The 24,067-nt window shown below is 44.7% G+C and overlaps 2 protein-coding genes across 5 annotated transcripts in view; both read left to right on the top strand.

The window, feature by feature from the left end:
* The window catches only part of RANGAP1 (Ran GTPase activating protein 1), a 19,801-nt gene extending 254 nt beyond the window's left edge, over positions 1-19,547 (top strand). Inside the window, exons 2-16 of one of the 2 annotated variants that reach the window (XM_009647867.2) lie at positions 1,340-1,478; positions 2,694-2,821; positions 3,758-3,817; positions 4,481-4,660; positions 6,593-6,727; positions 7,942-8,100; positions 8,290-8,403; positions 9,944-10,043; positions 10,785-10,869; positions 11,275-11,434; positions 11,931-12,044; positions 12,202-12,304; positions 13,058-13,146; positions 14,725-14,846; positions 19,335-19,547. In XM_009647867.2, coding sequence (XP_009646162.1) covers positions 1,367-1,478; positions 2,694-2,821; positions 3,758-3,817; positions 4,481-4,660; positions 6,593-6,727; positions 7,942-8,100; positions 8,290-8,403; positions 9,944-10,043; positions 10,785-10,869; positions 11,275-11,434; positions 11,931-12,044; positions 12,202-12,304; positions 13,058-13,146; positions 14,725-14,846; positions 19,335-19,404 — 1,731 coding nt within the window. In that variant the 5' untranslated portion in view covers positions 1,340-1,366 and the 3' untranslated portion in view covers positions 19,405-19,547. The remainder of the gene's footprint in view (positions 1-1,339; positions 1,479-2,693; positions 2,822-3,757; positions 3,818-4,480; positions 4,661-6,592; positions 6,728-7,941; positions 8,101-8,289; positions 8,404-9,943; positions 10,044-10,784; positions 10,870-11,274; positions 11,435-11,930; positions 12,045-12,201; positions 12,305-13,057; positions 13,147-14,724; positions 14,847-19,334) is intronic. The other variant, XM_035903303.1, reaches the window with a different exon arrangement.
* Positions 19,548-23,545: 3,998 nt separating this feature from the next.
* CHADL (chondroadherin like) overlaps positions 23,546-24,067 on the top strand; it is a 6,446-nt gene continuing 5,924 nt past the window's right edge. For 2 of the 3 annotated variants that reach the window (XM_035903296.1, XM_009647866.2), the window contains exon 1: positions 23,546-23,909. In XM_035903296.1, the coding sequence (XP_035759189.1) occupies positions 23,571-23,909 (339 nt within the window). In that variant the 5' untranslated portion in view covers positions 23,546-23,570. Of the gene's footprint in view, positions 23,927-24,067 lie in introns of all 3 variants that reach the window. The other variant, XM_035903297.1, reaches the window with a different exon arrangement.

The raw sequence follows: 24,067 nt of genomic DNA, 5'->3' as shown, positions 1-24,067 counted from the left end.
CTTTTTTTTTTTTTTTCTTCTCCAGGCGGTAGGGTGATGAGGTATTTAAAAGTAAAGTTAATAATTGAACTAGGTGAACGGACTGACTTCTTTGGATCCTAGCTTTTGTTCTTGTCTAGTAAAGCTGTCACGAGCTGGAGGATGTCCTCTCTTCCTTCCTTCTTGGTGTTGCATTGGCAGGGGTTGGGAATGTCCATCAGTCTGTCTGTGTGGCCTGGTAGGGGTGGAGTTAAGTTACGTGAGCATCTTTGTACTGGTAGTGCCTACCTGAGAGGACAGTCATCCTAGACAAGTGATGTTGATCAACCTTGGGCAATTTTTTTTTTCTCCCCCTGTGTCCAAAAGCAGTACAGAAGTTAATGAAAGCTGAAGAGAAGCCGTATGCTGGGGAAGCTGAGGGCAAATACTTCACAGCTAGGTGCCAGGAGGAAAGGATGTATTGGACAACTTTCACTTAGAGGGTGTTTTAAAACCAGTGCTGTTGAGCTGCAAGAGTGTGGGGCCACTTCTGAGTCAGACAAGAGTGGAAGGGAACCAGTCTTCCGTTGGAGGAATGAGCCTTCACCCCTTCTGACAGCAGAAGTCTGTTTTATGAGTATGTTGCTTCTGAGCAGTAGTTGTGTGTAGTCTTTTATCCCAGCAGAGGTGCTGAGGTAGGAAACATGCTCTGTTTATCCTGCTTAATGAAGGGAGGCCCGTTACCTCACACAGTGATTGATATTTGTTAAATAACGGTATGCAGATGCTACTAGGCATGGCTGGCTTCAAACTGGTGCTTCGATGCTGGCTAATCTATCATCAGTGTAAGAGCATCCTGTTCAGTGTGTGTGATAAATCTCTGCGGGACATCTGACGGCGGTTCTAGAACTGTGCTGACAAGGGCACTACTGGGGATATCACTGAAAAGGAAAAACAGTTGTGTTCATTCTAGCTTGCTTTGGAGAACAGGGGAAATGCACGGCGTGTGTAATTAAAGGATGGGGTTTGGAGGGAGAGGAATGTTAGGCTTTAATTGTAAAAGTGTTGCGCAAAGAGTCTTAATGTGGCCTTAATCCATAGTTTTAGCTACTGGTTATTTCTGAAGTGTAACAGCTCCATCAAAACCAAAGTCTTGTTAACATTGGAAGAGTCAACACCACCTGACTGGTTGGCTTTGGAACATTAATCTAGCCTAGCTGTCGTAAGTGACCTATGGGGAAAACACTAATGGCAATGAAAACTCAAATTAGGTATTCCAGGAACAAAAACCGCATTAGTGTACAAATAAATATGTTTATTCATACAGATTTTGTATTGTAGTTTGCTTCTTTTTATGTTGACGATTTCTTTTAATTGACAGCTCTTAAACATTTGGGAAAGCGGAAAAATGGCATCAGAAGACATCACTAAGCTTGCGGAGTCACTTGCCAAAACCAAAGTGGGTGGTGGACAGTTGAGCTTCAAAGGCCAGAGCCTTAAACTCAATACAGCTGAAGATGGTAAGAGAAAATACCCTTGTGTTTGGGAAGTATCTCCCTGAAATTCTGAAGTCTTGTGGTAAACCTCCTGCTAATCCTGCACAGACAAGCTGTCATAATATTAGCTGTGATGCAAGGGTCATCAGCTACAGCTGCTTCTGATAGACATGTTTCCTACCCTTCTTGTACCCTGCTTTGGCCTGGTGCCCTGGCAGTGCTACAGCTGGTGGAATTGGGGTTTGGCTCCCTGGTGTGTAATTCTTGTTTTCTCTCCAAGGGCTTTTGACAGTCACTGTGCATTAGAAGTCAGTGCTCCTTTTAAAAACAGTAAGCAAGTGGATGACCACTCTTGTTCCAAGCAGATGCTTCAAAGACCTCCACAGAGGAATGGGCTGATGTGTTCGTGTGCTGCAGTAGTCCAGTTTCTTCCCAAATTCTGACCAATTTGTTACGCTCTTGTTGTTTTTTTCTGGAATATCTCTTGCTGGTGTTTCTGTGTTTCCCAATTAAAAATGTCTGTCAGTGGCTGCTAATGTAGTAAATATCTGGAGAATACATTCTTAGATCAATGTTTCTGCCACACCAAGAAACAGCACGTTCTTCAGAGAGGTTATGTGCATACCTTTTTACTAATCCCAAAGGTGATGCTTTTTTATATGCCGTTTTAGTAGTGCAAAGCCACTGAACTATGGAAAAGGCTTTGGAGCTTGGGAATGATAACAAGTGCCTGTTGACAGGAGGGAGTCTGCAGCCTGCTCCTGTGTCTTGCACAGGATTATTCTAGAGTTAAATTGTTCCACCCTGACATATTTGCTAAACAAGCATCTACTTTTGCCAGTCAGTGGGAACTTCTTCCCATTAATGTTGCCCCAATTCCCATCAATTTTTAGTTTAGTCCTTGCATCTTTGTAGGCACATGCGCTCTAGCTCCTAAACCATGTGCTGAATTGCAGAGGAATCTTACTTAGGAAGTAAGGAAACTTATTTTTGTGGAGGATGGCTATCAGAGAGTAGAGCTAGAAGTAAATTATGAAAAGGCAGGGTAGGGAATAGAGAACATTCTCTGTAGTGACCTGATAAGTTACCTCTGTTCCCATTGCTGTTTCAGGATTCTTTCAGATAATGTTCATCTGGTTTTGCTAAGGGTAGAGTTGAGCGGGTATTGCTGCATCGGAGTGTTGCTGTGGTACCTAAGATGATAGTTAAAAGGCCAACTAGACTATCTGCTTTTTGCAGCTGAAGAAGTGATCAAGCAAATTGAGGAATTTGATGGCCTGGAAGCATTGCGCCTGGAAGGCAACACGGTGGGTGTGGAGGCAGCAAAGGTCATCGCCAAAGCCTTGGAGAAGAAATCGGAGCTCAAGGTGAGATCCTCAAGTGGGTGCTGCTGAAGGGGAAGAAATAATGTAGAAATACTGAAGACCTATCTGTTCTTCCTGCAGTAGCCTGCCTTGAGTTAGCTGCAAAGCTTGCGTGGTGGTTCTTCCAGTAGGAAGAACAACCATATGAAAATATGGCAGAACTTGGTGACTTTGTGATAATGGGAGTACTTTCTGCATTCCTAACTGATCCTGTTGAGAAGACTTCCAATCTTAAAGCTGGGAAGTTGTGCAAGGATGAGCCTCTCTGCAGAGGCAGCATCTGTAAACAAAGAACTGTGCAGCAACAAAGCTTAAATTCTAATGGAAAAGCTGGGTCATATCTTCTGGGGTACAATCAGATCTTCTGAAGTCTGAGTCTGCAGAGAATGCCTGAATAGGGAAGAAATAATGGAGGAAACGCACCAGGAGGTTTTCCTTGCCCAAGCCATGTTGCCCTGCTACTGTCCTACCCTAATGTTAGGAGGATGCTGTACTGCTAGAGGAGCTGTCCTTTGCAGGAGAGGAGTATGAAATGTTGATTCACATTCATCACCCAAGTGTGGTTTTTCAAGAAAGTTCAGATTGTTGAGCTCCATACCTTAGTAAAATCTGCATTCCTAATGTATCCTTCAGTTACCTGCTGCTTTTTCCTGGGGTAACTTTCTCAGCAGAAAATAATTCCAGCTTGAATGCAAGCAAGAATTCTTATATGGTGTTATTTACAATGTGCATTTCAGTGGCTTTATGTCCTTGCAAGTGAAGTAATTGTAATGTTAGTTCTCGTAGCTCTTTAGTACAATCAAATGACAAGCCCAAGGGAAGGCAGACAGTATTAAGCTGTCCCCAGTGATGTAATGCAGCTTGTATGTGTAAACCTCTGTACAATTGTGTTATCCTAAATGTTTTGAATGGTTTCTATCTGTATGTTTCTTATTTTAGAGGTGTCATTGGAGTGACATGTTCACGGGGAGACTAAGGTCTGAGATCCCTCCTGCTTTGGTAAGTAAAAACTAGATCTGAGTCTTCTGACTAATATAAATTCTCACCTGTCATGCTTTTTGTGAGAGCATGTTTTTTAGCGCAGAGCTGATCTTCCTCTACACTGTTTAACACTAAGTGTCTCAGAACAGGTGGGTGATTCTTTTTTGCTCCTTCTGGATGAGGTGGAGAAGAGTTGCTAAAAGGCCAAATGCAAGTCCATGCTAGTGAAGAAGCTTGCCACTGAGGAAAACGTCCTCATGATCTGATAGCATGCTTTTATTTAGAAAGCTTAGTTCCCATATGGCCATCTCTTCCAAGAGCATTACAGAGCTCCCTGCCTCCTTTAGTCCTCTGAAACAAGAACATGATAAACTCAACAGAATGAAAACAATATTTTTTTAGCAGTGTAGAGGGGGTAACTAATTTAGAAAAATGTGTATTTGACCTAAAGGGATGGGGTAACTTCTTGGAAACTGCTTTATGGTTATCTTTAGCTTAATTTGCACTACTTCTTCTCTGGCTTTAGCTGTAAAGTTTTATTTCCCAATGCAGATTTGCCGAATGTCTTCAAAGTGGAAATTTTTTGCAGCATCACTGTCATACCTAGCCACTGCAGTGATGCTGTCACTAAAAGTCAATCCACTCCCTGCCTCCCACCCACTGCCATCTGTTTCCTTACAGATCTCTTTGGGGGATGCACTCATCACTGCTGGAGCCCAGCTGGTGGAGCTGGACCTGAGTGACAATGCCTTTGGACCAGACGGTGTGCGTGGCTTTGAGGCACTGCTGAAGAGCCCCGCATGCTACACCCTACAGGAACTCAAGCTCAATAACTGTGGCATGGGCATTGGTGGTGGCAAGGTAAGGGTTGTCTCCTTTTTGGGAACAAAGTCAGAGCCAGGACTTGGCTTCAGACTGCCCTACAAAGAATCACAGAATGGTTGAAGTTGGAAGGGACCTTTGGTGATCGTTTAGTTCAACTTCCCTGCTCAAGGCAACTAGACCAGGTCGTTCAGGGCTGTGTCTAGTCAGGTTTTGAATATCTCGGTGTTAAACAATTTCACGAGTCTCTGGGTTACTCTAGGTTTGCATTTATTCACAACTCAGAGTTGGGCCATCAACTCAGTGAGTGGCAAATGAGAATCACAAACATAACACTTTATATATCTTTCTGTCATAATTGTGTAAAGAGTTTCTATAGTGTTCAGAATTCCTCATTTGTTTGGTCAGCTGAAAGTCCATTATTTTCCACAGGTTAGCATGTTCTTATTGTTCTGTCTCAGTCCTGCTTCTCGACCACAAAGTCCATTGGCTCATCCATCAAAAGTCTTCTTTCAGCAGACACCGTGAATACAAGGCAAACCCATAAGAACTTGACCTTTAACCTATTCTCTATTCGTCTGGGCCTACTTTAATTATTCTGTCTACATCTTAGTTTAAGATCAACTTATCTGATTGTCTTAAAGTCTTACCTTCTTCTCTCTTTATCTACTGATTAACTCAGCTGGTGATTAGTCCAGCCATGGAGGGGGGCTATACAATGGACGTAGTGAGCAGTAGACCATGGACTGTTGAGTTCCTGCTTGCACACCTGAATCTTGGTTGCATTCAGAAGTCAATATATTAATATAATACCCACAGGATGATTAATGAGACTAAGCAAAAGTAAAATTAACTCCTTCCTTTACCAAAAGGATAGAGGCTTCACAGCCTCTCTGGATAGTCTATCCCAGTGTTTAACAGCCCTCACATAAAAAAAGGGTTTGTGTTTACATGGAATTTTCTCTACATCAGACTGCGTGCATTTGTGTCTGGCTCTGCCTTCTTTACACCACCTTCTTCTCCATCTTTTTATTCTGGCTGTTCTTACACGTGGATAAGATCTCCCGCAGAACCTTCACTTCTCCAGCCTTATAACCCCAGCTCTCAGCACTCTCCCGGTGTGTAAAATTCTCCAATTCCTTAATCATCCTTGGGACCCTTTGCTGGACTCACCCCAGTATGTCCATGTAGGAGCCTGAAACTGGACACAGTGCTTGGGTGCATTTCACAGGGCTGAGTAGAGGAGAAGGATCACTTCCTTTACCTGCTGACAAGGCTTTACCCAAGGCAGCCGAGTAGACTTTCTTTGCTGCAAGCGCATATTGCTAGCTCATAGGCAACTTCTCACCCACTAGGACCCCCAGGTTCTTTTCTGCCAAGCTATTTTGCCCCCAGTTGACTCCCAGCTTATGCTGGTACATGGGGTTATTCCTCCCCATCTGCGGGATTTCACATTTCCCTTTAAGCTTAATGAGATTCTTGTTGGCCCATTTTATCCAGTCTCAAGATCCTGTCCCTCTACATGTTTCCATGGATAAGTCTCTGAAGTGTGAAAAGCTCATCTGGTTTTTCCAGGATAGGAAGACAGTTCTATCCTAAACATGTCAAGAGGGCTAGTATCCTTGGATTTGAGAGAACAGTATTACCAAGCCTAGTGCTGAGGGCATGCCTGTTGGATGAAGCAGAAGGCCAGGACTGTCATTTTTCACTAAGACCCTATATGTTTGCTGGTTTAAGAATCAAATGTTCTTAATGGGGTCAACATGTTCCAGTGTTGCAAAATTATTGCTTCTTGCCTAAGACTGTAGTGTGCAAGTGTTGTAGTTACAGACAGTTTTATTGTATACCCTGCTGTAGCAGCAGATACATTTCAGTGGTGACCAAAGTATTTCTTGAGAGCTGGATATGCAAAGCACATTTGTTTTCCTTCAGAATGAGATGCTGAGGTAGTATAAACTGTTTTATCTTCAGATATTGGCAGCTGCTCTGAAAGAATGTCACAGGAAATCAAGTGCCCAGGGCAAGCCTCTTGCTTTGAAAATATTTGTAGCTGGCAGAAACCGTCTGGAGAATGATGGTGCCACTGCCCTGGCTGAAGCCTTTGGGGTAAGTACCAAAACAGAGCTTCTTGACAGCAAATTGGAGCGAGGTGTGCTTAAGTGCTAATGTTAAAGATAATGTGCCCAGAGCTTGCCTCAGCTTGGAGGCAGCGGATGGTTGGTGGTTCACTAAAGTTATGATGTTGTTTGCTGGTCAAACTGGGAGTCTTCAGCAAGTGCAATTAGAGTTGATGACTGAATGTTTCTGTGACCTAGGTTTCCAAACACATAACTAGTGGCTGTGTAAAGTAGTTACCTGAGGGAGAAATAGGCATCTCCTGAGTAATGTAATAGTAGTCCTATTCCTTCTCCTCCCTCTGTGCTAATGCAGGTTATCTGGCACTGGGGTTGGTGTACCAGCTGACCTCCTGAGTGCTTCTTTGCCTAGTTGTTCAATCACCTGGCAAAAGCAACCTAGTGTTTTTGCTAGGATCACCCTGTGAGTGCTCTAAATGCTGCCTAGCTTTTCTAGCTGTTGCTGGCCAACTTGTGCTTTTGCTGGAGGAAGAGAATTTGTTGTGGTTGGGGCCACCTAATTCCCTTTTCTTTCCTCTATTGCTGCCAGAAGTGACTTCTGAATTATAATGCATATTGTCAGGTATATTAACAATGATATTGCAGGTGATAGGTTGTTCTTTTTGTAAAGAACTGTCTGGGTGTGATTTTGACTACTTGGTAATCATGGCAAAAATAAGACTTCTTAAATACTTGAGAGGCACATTAACAGTGATTCATGAGGAATTCAGACTGAATGGCACCAACATGGGATTTATTACTGTGTTTTGTGACATGCTTTTTAGTTCATAAACAGTGTTCATACTAATTTTCTTACAGGTTTGCTTCTGCAGTCAGGGCAAAATGTAGATCTTAATTAAAAAAATACCATATCCAGTGATGTTGCTTTGTTTGTTTCGGTGATGTTGAACCACAGGTGAAGAACTCTTGTTTTAAGGTATCTAGAGTAGGCACACTAGGAGGATATTACTTGTGACTCTTAGAATCAGGGCTTTGTATTAATCTGACACTTGCCATGAGCCTGCAATTTCACTTAGATTTGTGATGTAATTGCTGGTAAATAATTCTGTGTAGAAGAACTAACAGAGTTCTGAGTCGGAGGAAAACAATTTTAAGTAAATCCTAAAGAGTGAAGTACTATTCTCTTGAGTTGAAGTATGTCTCTTAACAGTTTGGGTTTTTTTTTTCATCTACATCCTTTCCCAGATCATTGGGACTCTAGAAGAGGTCCATATGCCACAGAATGGAATTAACCATCCTGGCATCACGGCACTGGCCCAGGCCTTTGCTATCAATCCACTGCTTAAGGTTATAAACTTGAATGACAACACCTTCACAGAGAAAGGAGCTGTGGCCATGGCAGAGGTAAGTTGTTCTAAGCAGTTGCTTTGGGTTTGTCTTTTGCTTCCCAGTCTCCTCAAATACTGTTAACATTAGCACCTCTGGGTCAGTGGAGCCACATTTCATGCTGTGGTGAGAAAGATGATCTTCCAGGGATGATAGGACATTCATTTACTTACATATCTGTACTTTCAAATTTGTGCTGTCTTGCAGACTCTGAAGGCACTTCGGCAGATTGAAGTGATCAACTTTGGAGACTGCCTGGTGCGTTCGAAGGGCGCTGTTGCTATTGCTGATGCTGTTAAAGAAGGGCTTCATAAATTAAAGGTATTGTCTTCTTGCTGTTCAGCTTTGAATCTCTTTTGAAAATGCCTAGTTTTCCATTTTGTGTTTTTCTGTCCATTCTCCTACAATTACTGATTATTTTAAAGTGGGATTCACTTCAGTGCAGGCTCTGTGCTCACAACTCGAAAGCAATAAGCTGTACTGTAGCTAGTGGCATCACCACATCCAGCTAAGGCTATTCTACATGGAGGTGTACCAGTGATCTGTTTAGACTCTGCTTGATGTTTAAGCTGTTGGTTCAACTCAGCAAGTGCTATTCAAGAAAGCTGGTAATGGAAGTACCTGCTTTTAGAACCTCTCAGAAGGTCGTGAGTGGGGACTGATGTTCCTCATCGTGGACAGCTTGTGATCTCCAGCATTTCAGAGTTCATACAGTTAATGCTTTTTCTTTGTTAGGGCATATATCAAAGGTCCAAATACTTCTAGTTTTTTGGTAATACCACAGTGTCCTACATCAGTATTTGCACAGGACTTGCAATTGACAACATTCTAGACAGGCCTAAGTCCAGTGGGTAATGTAACTAAACTAGGATCTCTAGAAACACCTGCTGTGGGTCTCAACTGCACCGGGACAGATGCTGAACACGCAGTTCCTAATCTTGCAAGCTTACGTTCAAAGACAAAAATTCAGCTGAGTGCTAATATTTATTTACCTATACTAACCTGGTACAGAAAGAAGTAGGTGCTTTGAGGTGTGAGATCCCTTGCTCAGGCTTCTGCTGGTTCTACTGGAACTTTTATGTCTGAATCTCCCAGGAAAACTTAAGTAAGTATTCTAATGAGGGTATTGAGATGAACATCCAGAAGTTAAATCCTTTTTTCTGGTGCAGGAGTGTTTAAGGGAGTGTACCATGAAGCAATCGTAGCTGATTCATTCTGTTCAAGGACTGCTTTCCCTTTTGCTGTTAATATTAAATCTCTTCTCAGGAAAGGATTGATTGAGCGCAACGTGAAATGGTGGGGGATGGTGCCTGGCTGTTGAATAATTTTACAAAGTCTGTCAGCACTGTTTCTCTGCTGGCTGTGTTTATCAAAAGTAGTACCACTCATAGTTTATCTTTTGATGGCCTTAACTTGCAATGTAAGTGTTCAAAAGTAAATGACCAGTTTGTTTAGTATAGTAGCTACCCTTCTTCAGTAAGACTTACTGGTGTGTGAATTCTGGAATTTTCTTGTGACCCTTGAATAAGTGAAGATTTCCAGTTAGCTGCTTGCTAAGGACTCAAATGTCTGTCACCTTTCAGGTGAGTGGTCAGAATGGTCTGATCTCTGTGGCTATTCTAGTGAAGTGGTTACCTTCAGTAGCCCTGCTCTTAATAGTATGTTTCAAAATGCCCCTTTTAGGTATATGAAGTAGGAGTATGTGTCAGGTTTTATGTCTAATTAAAAATTTATTTTTTTTTTTTTTGCTAAGAGCCTCTTCAAATGAGCTTCTTTCCAGAACACTTCTGAGCACAGGAATCTTGTGGAGATGATAGATATTAATAGGAATTCTGCAAACAAATGTTATTCTGCTTCTTAGGAACTGAATTTGTCCTTCTGTGAGATCAAACGTGATGCAGCTCTGACTGTTGCTGAAGCTATTGAAGATAAGGCAGAGTTGGAGAAGTTGGATCTCAATGGTATGCACGTTTGCTAGATCAAAGCATGTCTAGTCTGATCCCAACTAGAAACCCCTAGGAAGAATGTTGGCGGTGTCACATATTCTAGTCTTGCAATTGTCAGCATTTAAAAAAATGTTGCTCTGAGAGTAGCTGAGCTTGGATGACCTTGGGACAAGACGCAGTTATATCCTGAAAGTTTTCTTAAGCCATGAATTCAGTTAATTGTCAAAACTTAAGCAGTTTTGGTATATCTCGTAAGGTGGAAAGATTAAACTGCTACCTATACCCGTTTTCAGTAAAATTTTTTTAATTGTCCATTGTGATCTTGGATATTTTATACTTGCAAACAAATACCTCAATGCACATCTCTGCAGAAGAGTGGGAGAACTTTGACCAGTGTTGGCTTTTACTGTTTGTACCTTGTCTTGCTGCATTTCAGTGGTACTGTGCCATGTGTCCTTGTTTTAGAATTGCTGAGAACAAGAGCTGTTTATAAGAACTAGCAGGAAGTCTCTCAAAAGACACTCTGAAAAATTAGGGGGCTTGTTTGTCTCCAACCATTATGTAATGCTGTTGAAATTTAACAACTGTTTGGTTCTGATAACTGAAGGCTGCATTGCCGCCTCTAAGGTGTTGTGTAGAAATGACCACTAACTGTTCAACTTGCAAAATAAGAGACAGACAAGAGTCTGTAGCGAATCCTCAAGAATAAACTTGTGTGCATCTGTTAAGTCTACTTCCTTTCCCCTATCAACCTAGGTAACTGTCTGGGAGAAGAGGGATGTGAGCAACTCCAGGAGATCCTTGAAGGCTTCAATATGGCAGCTGTGCTGGGATCTTTGAGGTAGGCAGTGTACCAGAGTCTAAATCAGAAGTGTTCTGACAATTTTCATCAATACTTTCATTCACCTATCTGTTTTAAAATAAGAACTGTAACATTGCAGATGGATGTTGGTTGCAGTGTGGAGCACCGTTAGGGGATTCCATAAGCAGGATAAGCCTTGTGTCTTGTTTTCATCAGTGGACTTATCTTAGTCTTAGTTATTGATTGCATTCCTTGCTCTTTGCTTGCCCTTGTCAACTGGGTGACTGAAGCCTGAGTGTCCTCTTCATCTGTTGTAGATGGAGATGTACTTCTTGGAGTAAGACTCGAGGGGAGGCTACTTTTTTGTTCTTGAAAAAATGTGAGTTCCAGTATACAGGAATTGCAAGTGTGTAATTAATGTAACAAGTAACTCTCAAACCTTAGTGATGATGACGGGGAGGACGAGGATGATGAAGAGGAGGATGAGGAGGATGAAGATGAAGAGGAGGAGGAAGAGGAGGAGGAGGAAGAACAGCAACAGCTGAAGGAGAGAGGACAGGGAGAACAGGAGTCACTGACTCCTAAGAAGATAATTGATTCACAGGTAAGCTTACTTCCAGATGCATTCTTGTTTCCTCAGCTGCAGGAGGGTAAAGGAGGAAATGAGATCTGGAGTGAGTCTGGACTTGGAGTGCTGGCAGGCGTTCATATTCCTGTGTGGGCTGGCACTGTAGTAACAGTCAGGGAGATAACATGCAGGAAGTAAAGAAAATGGATTACTTGGAAACATGTTTTGTTAAAGCGTGCATGTGCACACATGCATGGAGGGAAAGGCTGAGTAGCAGTTGTGACAAACATGGGTAGAAGAAGTCTTCCCGTGTCCAGAAAATGGTGGGAACCTTGTATGTGCAATGCCATGCAGTTGTGATAGCATATTCTGGCTATTCCAACTCTGGGCTCATTCCAGCCTCAAATAATTTTCAAATGGAACAAATCCTGACCTGATGTACCTATGTCCTGACCTGTCCTATGTGCCTTTGCTGTTGAACCAATTTATATAATTTCAACAGTAAGTACGAGATGGACTCTGTCTGTTTCAGGATTCAACTCCAGTGCCATCTCCTCCTGTGGATGTTGCCACGTTCCTTGCTTTCCCATCGCCAGAGAAGCTGCTGCGACTAGGACCAAAGTGCTCTGTGCTGATAGCTCAGCAGGTAGGTGAGCCGGTGGTCTTCTGTGATTGATTCTCTCTCAGAATCATTTAGTCCAAGGCTGTAATTCTTGTCATAGCCCTAGAAGAGACCCATCTTCTGTAGCTGGTGAGCAGTGAACTGATAGACCCCTAATTTTTTTCTCCCCTTTGTCTCTCAGACAGATACATCTGATGTAGAGAAAGTAGTTACAACTCTCCTAAGGATATCATCAGTCTTCAAAGATGAAGCTCCAGTAAAAACAGCAGTGCATGAAACAACAGGTGACTGGGCCTTTCTTCGCTTCATGGTGTGACCTACTGCAGTGTCGAGGACACCAGTGCGATGCAGAAGAAGGCTCCTGTGGGCCAGGCCATCAGACTGTTTTGTCCCTGGCAGCAGGAAACCCCAGATAACAAAGTACCAAGCAGTGCCGTGCTGTTGTGTGGAGTGAAAGTAGAAATTCATTCTGAACTTAGCATATCTTGTGCTTCCAGTATATTGGTCCTGAGGGAGCCCAGAAAACAGTTAAACAAGTTTTCTCATTGTGTTCTCATTCCTTTTCGTTTCAAATGAAAGGTGAATTCTTGCTGGCCTTCAGCAAGAGTTTAGAGCCTTAAAATTTTGCTTTACTTAATCTGATCATATTTATAGGCATGTATACACATAGCATGCATGTTCAAATGCATTGAGTAGAGCGTTTTGTGATGCATAGGATTGAGGTCAAATTACATCTGAAGCTTGGCAGTGTGTGAATTTGGGGGTTTTTTTGCATTTGTTGTTGTTGGTTGTTTGGGTTTTTTTTCTTTTCCTTTGTATCCGGCCTTATACCTAAGGACTGGTTTTTGGCTGTCTGGGTGTTTCAGAGCTTATAGCTAGTCCCTGCAGAGACAACTGGAATCTTAGCAGCTATTACCTCCCAAAACTCCTTTAACAGCTGATATTCCCTGAGGTCCTGTATGATCAATCTTGATCTTAAAATCTGTAACAGTATCCATTTCTGTATTGTTTAATATGATGCATTTATTTCTTTTTAGATGCCTTGATGAGAAAAGCCTTCACTTCTGCCACATTCAATTCAGATGCATTCATCACAAGTCTCTTGATCCACATGGGACTACTTAAGGTAAGGAAGCAGGAAAGAGTTAAGTTATGGTCTCTTTAGGCTGTTGAAGACCAGACTGGCTGGGTTTTGGGTAATTACGTTGCCATGGAAGCAGCTGGGTGCCTGTGCATGCCTGATGCCCAGGGACAATGGAAGTCTGCAGGTCTAGCAGAAATTGCAAATTGCAAGGTTGCATTAGGATGAAGGAGGTGTCAGCTCTTTGTACCTCTTCTGCCCAATGTGCTCTGCGTTCTCAGTCATCCCCTAAAGGTAGGGAGGGTTAGGTAAGGAAATAGTGCTGCTGCTGGACTACGGTGTTGATAAAAAGCATGTCCAGGAGTCTGATCTACAATATTATTAGTTAATGTCGTCCTTTAGGGCATCTCTTAGTAGCGTGGCTCAAAACCATACGTCCAACTACTCATGCTAGATCAATAGCATTCAACTTCATGCTTTGGAGTATCTTTGCCAAATACTAGCATTAAATAGTAGATATAATATATTGCCTTCTGGTAATACCCAGCTTGGGGTACAGATGGCTGTTGACATGCTTGGATACATCTTAATTTCCTAAAAATCAGTTTAGCCTTTTCCTGTGTTCATTGGACCAATGCTGAGCTTCCCACTTCTCAGACACCAGAACCTGAGATGGTTTTTTGTTCTGCAGAATGCTTGTTTTGGGGACTACCACCTACCTCTTACCCATACAGAAAATAGCAAATATGCATGAAGTGCAAAGCACAGACCAGGAAGTGGCATTGATAAGCCTTTGAGGATCAGCCAGCTGGTTGTCATCTGTGATATAGAGGACTGTTGATGAATTAGGCATATGTGGAGAAGGGAGCAGCTTCCATCGTTTTCTGTCCCACATAACTGGAAGCACATCAGCAAAAGATACTCTTAGGACTGTGAACTCCAAGGTTCATATGCCTAGGACCACAGGTCTAGATCCTTGTCTACAGAATTAAGGGCTTTGGTTGAAATGACAGTGGAGAAATAAATGAAAACAATGTAAGAGTTGGGATGCATAGGTTAGCATCACATTTGGAGCAAGAATAACTTAGTCATCCTCCTGCTTATGTGATGCATATTAGCTTTATCTTGTACATCATTGAGACACCAGTTCTGAGAACACTGCATCAAATTCTGGACAAAACCTGCCCAAGGACTGGAGATGGTATAAAAATGAGCTACAGAATAGTACAAGAAAAAATGATGTAATTAAGGCAACTGAATTCTTTATGAATTGAAGTCTTGGTGGAATTTCTTAGGAGAACACTTTGACATAAGGCCTCCGAGAAGATTTGGCTGTTTCACTTGCAAGTTCATTCTTCCCTTTCGCATTACTACTGCTGTCAATTGATAAGTACTAGAATGCTGTTGATGGTGCTTTATTGCAGATGCTGGTGCTGGGAGGCTATAGAATTGGCCACCTGTGTCTTGAGGAACATTGCACTTAATCTAGTAATCAGCTTTCTCTTCTACAGTGTATGGGAGAACTTCATGCAACAGAGAATTCATTGCCTCTGTGAACTACAGTGGATTAGCTAAGACAGTGATTGTCTGATGTCTGACTTCATCTTCTTGTCCTTTTCTCAGAGCGAAGAAAAGATCAAAGCTGTCCCGAGTCTCTATGGTATTCTTATGACCTTGAACTATATGGTCCAGCAGGATTATTTCCCTAAATCCCTGGCCCCAGTTCTCTCAGCTTTTATCACAAAGTGAGTATTGTACTTGTCATGCAGTCTTTGTGGGATCTAGTGAAACTGTTTGAGGCTTAGTAGCTACATACAAGCCCACTAAATATCTGTTCTGAAATTAACGATTAATAGTTTAGTGGGCCTCTACTTTTATCTTGCTTACTCCAGTAGGCAAGGTTTAGAGTAAAAAAAAAAAAAAAAAAAAAATCTTTGTCATAAAGAAGAAACAGCGGAAAGCTGGCTTTGCAACTAACTGGCTGTGAAGCAGAGACTGCTAATGCCGGTCACAGTAGAGGTGTTTTGAGCTTAAGGAAACCTGCTGGGTTTCTAGCCACTGCTTGAGTGAACTATGAGCACACTGGGTCTAACTGCACCATCCAAATCATCCTTTGGAGTATGAGGGTCAGCAGAGCTCTCTACCCAAATTGTCATGCTCTGTGACACTGAACACCAGCAGATCAAAACACTGCAAAACACAAAGGCTGAATTTGTTTCTAAATGAAACTTCCTACTGTGACAGCAACAAGGTTGGTAATTTTTCTGAGAACTAAAGTGGGAGCGTAAGTGTTGAAGCTGCTTCTACTGTCTGCCTCTATGTAATGTTGTTACTTCTAGTATAGGTATAGAATGAACCCTTGCCCCCACCAGCTTCAGTTTCTTTAATGTCTTAAACCATAAGAAATGCAATAGCTGTAGAAACCATATCTCCTCTGAATTAAAGCAGTGTGAACTTCAGCATTAATGAGACTTAAAAAAACCCCACACCAAATAGATCTTTCCTCAAGAGAAGAAGGATTAAATACTACTCTTCAGTAGTCAAAAGGAGAAACAGTCCAAAATTGTCACTTCAGGCAAAACCAACAGAGGTCTGAAATCCATTTGGAGCTCAGTGGCTGCTTGGCTCAGCGTGGACCATGTGCTGTTTAGGGCGAGAGCAGCTTTTTAACAGGTTCCAGAATGAAGCTTAAGCCTTCCTGATTTTCATGGTATGGGTAATATGCAGATGCTTGTGATCTCTTGCTGATGAAAGGCAGAGGCATCAAATACGTGTGGCCAGTACAAAACATGGGTGATAGGGATGCAGTCAAATATTTGCCATCAGTCTTTTCTTAGTTCTACTGGGATTGGAAGCAGGCCAGTTGTGATAGGGGAGAAAAATTTTTCCAAGCGTTGGTGTGGCTGAAGCTGTCAAAGCTGATGTGTAGCAGTGGTGTGTGTCCAGCAACCAGCCATGCTAAGGTCAGTTTTGGAAAATAAAACTGTGTGACTAGCCTGTTTACGCATGTGGAAATGCTAACCTACAGGCCCTTCTGGTGGAACAGTTTGTTTGCTGTCTCTTCTGATCAGGCTAAGAATTAGGCAGTTACAAGCCAATGAATGCTTTACCAGCTGAACAAATATACCTCCAACTCAATCATTATAGGTTTAAGCAGGAAGTGTCAGGACTTGCCATGTGAAATTGTCCACACAGATCACTGGATTTCTGCTGTTTCCTACACTGCTGCCTGTGCCTCTCATCTTGCTTGTTGATCAAGTAGATGCGTACAGCGTAAGGATCCAATATCAGCCCTAAAATAAAAGGGTGGAGAAAATGATGGCTGGCTTCTTCAGGCACTAGTTATGCAGAGACCCACCTTGATCAAAACAAGTACCACTTAGTGTGTGTCAGCCCCAGCCCTCCAAACAGAGGATTTAGATCACTTGAAGCTGGGAATACAGAAAAGAGGACTTTGATTCAGTGCATTTGACCCTTCCAACTGCTTATGTCAGGTTCCGGTGCCTAGAGTAGCCTCATACCTCGGCACGATGTGTCAATCTAAACAAATATGCTCACAAAAGACGCTTGTCCCCTTCTCCCTCTATGTGTGTCTGTAGGCCTCTCCCAGGCTCTGGATCTGCAAAATACCAATAAAGGTTTTTCATCTCTAGATGATGCTGTATATGACAAAATAAGAGTAAAATTCTGGTCTTAATGAATCAGTCAACAAGAATTCCACTGAATCCATAGTCAGCATTTCACTACAACTACAAGAGGGGAAAGTCTCTTTCTGAGAGTGCGAGATTGTTCAGAGGTCCTGTATAAGTTGTGTGAGAGCCAAGAACTTCTCACAGTAGGAGGCAGGTCTAGCTGCCTGCTTTTGGTATGTAAGGATGCTAATGCCAAGCCTGCAGAGTGTCCCTGGTGCTGTGAAATTCCTGGAGCTGAAGCTTGCTCTGATTTGAAACCCCTCTGTTGCAAAGGTGTGATGTTATGATAGGGAAACCTATGTCCTGTGCATAATGAAGTTAACACTATATACAAGAAATATACCTTTATGTTTTATAAATATATGTATTTCTTAAAATGCTTTCTGTAAGGGAACAAGGAGAACAGCTATTAAATCCTTTACAGTTGCCTGGAGAGAACAAGAGCAGTTTGAGAATCACAAAGTCCAGTTAAAACAGCTTCTCAATTAACCTACACCCCTAGTCTTTCCTCGGAATTCAGTCAAGAACAAAATCATGTCCTAACCTTAAATCAAACCTCTAACTGGTTAACCTAGTAATCTACAGAGCTCATTTGGGCTCTGTTTCTGCAGCAAATCTATTTGCATTCTGTCAAACCCACAAGTCCTTAATTTGCAGCAAACTGGTATGCATTTTTGTGATGTTTTCTAGGTTTTTACTTTAGGACTGCAGTTAGCTCCTTCAGGCTTCTGGAGCTGCAAGTTCTTGAAGCTGCCTAGGCTAGAGCTCTGCTGCCTTTCGTTGCAAGGGGCTTCTGGAGTAATCATTCTTCTCCTTTTGTGACAATTTGTGGTGATGTAGGTAGGGTTCTCCCTTCAAAAATAATAATATTACAGATATGGACTGTAAGCAGCATCCATCTTACTCTGCCGCTGTCAGTCCTTACTTTCTATTTTTTTTTGTACACAAGAGGGTGCTGTGGATCCACATGTCCATAAGTCTTTTGGTGGAAACACTGGAAGTATGTGGATGTCTGCCTGCCCACTTGTGACTTGCTGGAGGTGGTGGTGGGTGGTTTTGTTTGTGGGGTTTTTTCCAGTGCTTGTTGCTGCAGGATTGGATCATATCACTGGCTTCTTTCAACAGTCTGTAGCACAGAGTGGCAGGCAGTTTAACTCCACAGCAAGTAAGGAGGCTCTTAGTGGTAGAGAAGGCTTGGTGTTAGGAGTGGAGGCTGTGAGAGAGGTTGGCTGTGATCAACATCAGCAGTTCAGGTTCTCTATTTTGAAAAATGGGGAGCCACCTAGACAAAATCATTGCAAACAAGGCTGGGTCTTCCAAAGATGATGGCTGAAATACCTCACCCAGCCACTTTGAAGATAAACTGGAAGTTGTAATTGTGTCCTGTCCAATATGGGGCATTGAATGGCTCTTGGGGGGGATAAAAGGGGTTAATTCTTCTCTAGGATGAGGTTCTGTTAAACTGTAGCATATGTGGAGCCCTGTATCAAACAACCTCTGCAGCTATTACCCGTGTACTATAAATCCAGAGATTTATTTTTTGTTCCTACCTAGATACTCCCATCTTTATTTCAGCTCCCCCTTCTTTCCCAAATTGAGTAGACCTCACTGTTATTACGGGTATTTTGCTGTGTTGGAGTAGGAGAAAGGTAAAAGTAACAATTTCTGTTCTCAAAACAGTGGAAAACGTTGGATTAAAATTTTCAGGAGAAAGTTCCCTAATGGGTGGATACAGACTGTTAGAAGTTTGAAGAACAGTTAGCCTGTGGAGATAGAAATATACATTACTGGGAGGTGACGGGAAGGTGAGGGAGATGTAGCCCCACGTTAACCCTGATGTGACTAGAGTTCCATCACCTAGTTTCAAGGAGCAGGTTATTTTGTGTGAGGTAGACCTTGCTATTGCAATCTTTGTGCCAGGCACTTTCAGCTGATGGTCTTGCAGGTTCTGTGGGCTCTTTGTAAGGCCCCATGAAAGGTGGCCCAGCAAAGCCAGTCAGGTGTTACTTGACCTCAGGGGTGGGGAGGGCCTCTTTTAAAGATTTAAGCCCTGAGACCAAAGTCACCATTGGGTCAAAGATAGCAGATGACTTGGTGAGAAAAGATTGGAGTACGAGCAGGCTTGTCTGCTGTGTTTTGGGGCCCTAAACAGTGAATCTATACAGAAAATTTTATTTCTGGGAGGGAAAGGGGCTTCCACCACCACCCACTTCCTGCTACCTAACCTGAGACACGGGGCTGCAGAGATCAACAATCTGCTGCTGAGTTTTCTACCCATGGAAAGAAATGTTCATTCTTGACTGTTGTTTTCCTGACTCAGACTCAGCAACAGGAGAGAGAATTTTCAACACCTGGGAAGCAGTGATCTGTGCAGAGGTCAGGGAATGGTTTCAGAAGAGATGACCCAAGGGGAAAAGACATAGACTGTTGGGCATGCAAGCCCAATGCACTTGAAATGGTGTTTGTTTGGTCATTCAAAATCAGATACAAAGCAGTTCTTAAATTTAGTATTTTAAATCTCTCTCTTTCCTCTTTCCACAGACCAAACCGTGCTCTTGACTCCTGTTCATTTGCTCGCCACATGCTCTTACAAACCCTCCACCAACTGTAAGAAGCAAGAGATGTGCTGCTGTGCCCTTCCCTCCTCGTAGGACTGTTGTCAGCAGAGAACTCTGAGCTGTGTGGTGGTAGAGGATCCCAGAGCCTATACAGACATGCTGTCCTTTCTTCTTTTTCTTTTTTTTTTTTTCTTTTCTACTCATGAAGTGACTCCCTGGTCTGTGGGACAGGTGCTTATGTTAGAATAAGTCAGTGCTGCTCTGAGCTCTGCGTGAATTAAAAAGAAGAGTCCTCCACTTCCATTGCATTGGCAAGGGTGTGCCAAGATTAACACAAGGCCCAGAAGCACTCTCATCAGGATCAACCCAATTGTGCATTTTATTTTATTGGACTGTGACTCCTGCCTGATAGCATTCAACACTGTGTAGGAGGGAAGCTACACTGCTGCTGCTGCCCCTGCTTCTCCAGGCTGGGGGATTGCTTGACCCCCTTCTGCTGCTGCTGGGTCAGAGGGGCAAGGTGTGCCCCCCTTTGTTTCTTTCAAGTCCGTTTGTCGAAGGCAGTGTGTGGCTGACTTGTATTTTAATATACCACTCCCCTGCTGCTGTGGCTTGGAATATTCGTGCAGTGTGGCTGACCCTGGTGGCCATTGCTTGAGGGAGCAAGCGTATTTTTATTGTAAATTGTTTTGCCATTGCCTGTGTTTTTCCCTCTTCCTGCCCTTTCCCTGTCCCTTTCCCTTCTCTTCCTAATTAAATAGGCTTGGTTTGGAAATGAATACAATCCATGAAATCCCTGTGGAATACATGTTCCCTTTCTCACTGTTCACATGTTTGAAAGCTGAGCATGTGTAAGAGCATGAGGAATTAGGGCTGTGCTGATTGTTCTCAGGTGGGGCTGTGCTTTTTTTCTTGTGCTGAAAGAGTAGCAGCAGATGACCCTAAATCTCTGTATGGAGGATTGATTGTCCATGTGCCTACACGTGTTTGTGGCACCTACCTACAGGCAGGTCCTGGTCCTTCTTCTTTAGAGCCTCTGAGAATCAACACATCCCTTTCTCTTTAGGTAGCGAAGAGTTGTTCCTTCCCTCTCTGTTTTCAGTTGGAGGAGACTACTCATCCTCCCTTACACAACCGATGTGCAGTATAAATGGGGCCAGTGCCAGGAAGAAGTCAAGGAAATTGAGTTAGTTCCTTTGGTGTGAGAGGCAACATATATAACGTGTACGTGCTGGCAGGGTGCATGTGCTTGGCCTAAATGCAGGACAAGCCGGTGTTAACTCACAGGGTATGGAGGCAGCATGGGCAGAAAAAAGGGCTTGGGGCACTGGATTGAAATAAAGTGCGTGGTATGTGCAAAACCTACTCGCATGCACTCTCTGCATAAATTCTTCCAGGTTGTGGGCCTGTTCAAGGCAGCCTCTGGTGAAACTGGGGTGGCTGGGGAAAGTTTTGTATGGCTGTGATCCAGCAGGCTCGGGAAAGCAATGTCTCTTGCTGCTCTGGCCAGGGAGGTGTTGGCCTTCATGTAAGAGCAGTGTCCCCTCATTACAAAAAGGTTGCCCTAAGGCTAAGAGCAAAATGCATTTTCTCCCTGTTTCTGTGACTGAAGCTGGAACTCCTCGGTGTCCAAATTGGTGAAAATTGACCAAAGTGAAGGTACCTGCACCTACAGAAGGAGCTTCAATCGCTACAGGCTGAGCCCTGCCCCCTTCACCTCATCCCATCCCCTTCCTTCAGCTGTCTGTTGCAAAAGCAAATCTGTTCAGTTTGCCATGAGCTCGAGGGCAAGATAGAGACATAAAAGAATCTGTATTTTCTGTAAGTCTTGAGCCTGGTGTAGCTTTCCTTGGAGCTCCGTGGCCTCTTGCTCTGCCCTGGAGGAGGGTCATGGAAAAAAGGAACACGATGCAGAGGCCAAGCCAAGGGTTGTTTAACTTCTGCGGGAGGACATCGGCAGTTGGTCCCGTGGAGCATCCTCTGTGTGCGAGGCTGTCTGACAGCCTGCGGAGGTCAGAGGGATGCTGCTGCTTGCATGGAGGCCTGTGGGCCAGGTCGAGGGGAGAATCTACATGGGAAGCTTTGAGTGGACAAGCCATAGTAGCAGAACAAGTGTGAGATGCTGATCCTGAAGTTTCTTTCAAAAGCAAACCATGTTTATAAGCAGGATTTTCCTGGTCCTGGTATCCAGTGTCAAGATTAGATGTCTATAGGAAAAAGGGAGGTGTGAGGGTAGAAGTTGAGAGTCTCTGCAGAAGACAAATTCACTTCTAGGTAGGACATGGAGTCAGAAGTCCCTAAAAATTGGCTTATGCCTCAGGATTAGGAGGAAAAAAAAAAAAAATGGGAATTGCTAACTCTGGTTTTCATTAGAAGTTGCTCCCAGAGGATGACAGATTCCCAGCTGTGCCCTGGAGGAACGTGGGGTCATTCCCATGCTGCTTCAGCCGGTCTTGTGCAACCATCTCACTCCAAAAGCACCACAGTTGTTGGAAGTATTTTTAATTTGAACTTCATTAGTCCAGCAAAGCCATGGGGGCAAAGAGCTCTGTCTATGTGGGGCACCTGTAGTGGTAGTAAGGGGATTGTGATCCTTGCAGGCAAAGGTGAAGCATTTTAATGGAAAGCAAAAGTATCTGGCCTGGCAAAGGTATGTTAAACCCCACCAAGTGGAAGTTCAGGTGTGCTGCCCTCATGTCCCATGCCCCACCAGAGAGAGCAGAGTCTCCCTGTGGCCTTGGTAGATGCCGAAGACGATGAGATCCAAAGCTGATGAGATTGTTGCTAGGTAAATTAACAAACTCAAAGCCTGTGGGGACCTCACCTGAACCTTCCTGTGGTCCCCGTCACAACCCAGGCCAACAGGAGGGAGCTGTTGCTGCCCCAGCAGTCAGCCAGGCAGGGCAGGGGAGGTGGTAGTGGGCCAGGCAGTGGGCAGCAGAGTGGGCTGGACCGTGGCCAGGGCTGTGGTGGGGGTAATGGTGGCTGCAGAGGGTGGTTCCACATCAGCAGGTGGATGGGGTTGCTGCTGAAAGTGCAAGGTGGCCAGTAGGAGGGTGGTGGAGGTTGTAGTTCTGGTGGAGGTGGTCAAGGTCCCCCCAGGCTCCCAAAAGTCCCTGACCAGAGCTCTTCCACCCTGCTGCCCCCCAGGCAGAGGGCAGTGATCTCTGGCTGATCCGGGAAGAAGCTGGGCCCCAGTAAAGGTGCTGCAGGGCCAGCTCTGCAGTGGGAGCCATGAAGGAGCCACACCTGAGCCAGGGGCTTCCTCCTGTTGTGTGCGGAGGGAAAGGCTGCAGGGGACCAGGAGAAAGCGGAGGGCAGTGGTGGAGACCCCAGGGTTGAGAGCAAATGCAAACACCTGGCTCCAAGCTGCTTCATTTTGGGGCTGCTCCTCAGCTCGCCCCAAACATGGTACCAGAGATGGGGGATCAGCCAGCCGTGAACCCAAACCAGGTCTTGGTGATTTGGTTGCAGGCAGTGAGTGCCCCCTCCCCCTGCCAGCCCGGGGCAGGTTCATCCCCTCTGGCCCTACATCCCCAATGGTCCTCCCTGCAGAGCAGAGCGGGGACAAGCATCAGCGCTGGTGCCTGCGGTTGGGTGCTGGCCCCATGTCGCAGGAGCACTAAGCACCCCTGGGGGCCTGCGGGATCAGAGGGGATGCTGGCCCGAGGCTCTGGCCAAGGAGGTTTTGGCCATCCGGATGCAGGGAGGCTGGCAGACCCCAGCCAGGGTGTCCATCGCTCACAGGTGGCACTGGGGTGGGACACACTGGTTCTGGCAGCTGAGATGATGATTGCTCAACAGGGGAAGGGCTTGAAGCGGAGCGAGAGATGTTAGTATCAAATCTTTCAGATTTATTTTTGTTGGGCTGCAAGTCTGCTAGTGTTCTGTGGGGGAGCGAAATGCAGAGCTGAATAAAGGGAAGTGATGGAGTTGGGAAGGCCAAAACAAAGGTTTCCGTGGCCTTCTGCAAGCGAATGATGTTTCACACAGGCACTGCCACCCGTGGTCTCTTTGAAACAAGCAGAGAAGCAAAATTAGGAGAACTGGGGGCTGTAAATGTGGCACAGCCCCGCAGCCTGGCTTGCCAGCTGCCTCTTCCCTTCTGCTCAGGCTTACCGCCGCCATTGCAATTTTGGCTGGATGTCACCTTTCTGCCCTGCACCTCCGTAGCTCCTGTGACTTACACAGCCAGGAAAGGAAAGGCAGAGCCCAGGAAATGGTGAGTGCAAATCCCGCAGGGGCTCTGGCCGGGCCGCCGCTGCGACACGCCAGGGTTTGGCCCCCTGTGCGGCGAAGGGCAGGCGATGTCTGGGTCACTGCCCTCTCTCCAGGGGTGCTCTACCCTTCCTCCTTCCCCCCTCCTCCTTCTCCTCCTCCCGTGTTTCTGGCTCTGTCCGGTGAGCGCTGCTGGGAAAGCGACACAACGGGACCCATTCAGCGCTCGCTCCTGCAAGGAGAGCAAACACCGGCGCAGGAGTTTGGCAGCCACTGGACGGCGGCGGGGGGCGGGGAGACGACGCTTTCCCCTCTTTTTTTGCTGCCTCTTGAGGAACAGGTACCCCCAGCCCCCAGGTGCGTGACACCCCCCCCAGGTGTGTGGGAGGGGGTGGCAGGATGGTGGCCGGCACATGGCAGTGCCCAGGCAAGGGTTGGCGGGGGAGGGCTGGGCTGGGGGCATCATGTTGGTGGCACTCTCAGGTGGCTGCGCGGGGT

This window comes from Egretta garzetta, unplaced genomic scaffold, assembly GCF_000687185.1.
Source record: "Egretta garzetta isolate BGI_Z169 unplaced genomic scaffold, ASM68718v1 scaffold51, whole genome shotgun sequence".
Lineage (NCBI taxonomy): Eukaryota > Metazoa > Chordata > Aves > Pelecaniformes > Ardeidae > Egretta > Egretta garzetta.
The sequence above is the reverse complement of the archived record's forward strand: the minus strand, read 5'-3'. Positions and strand labels throughout refer to the sequence as shown.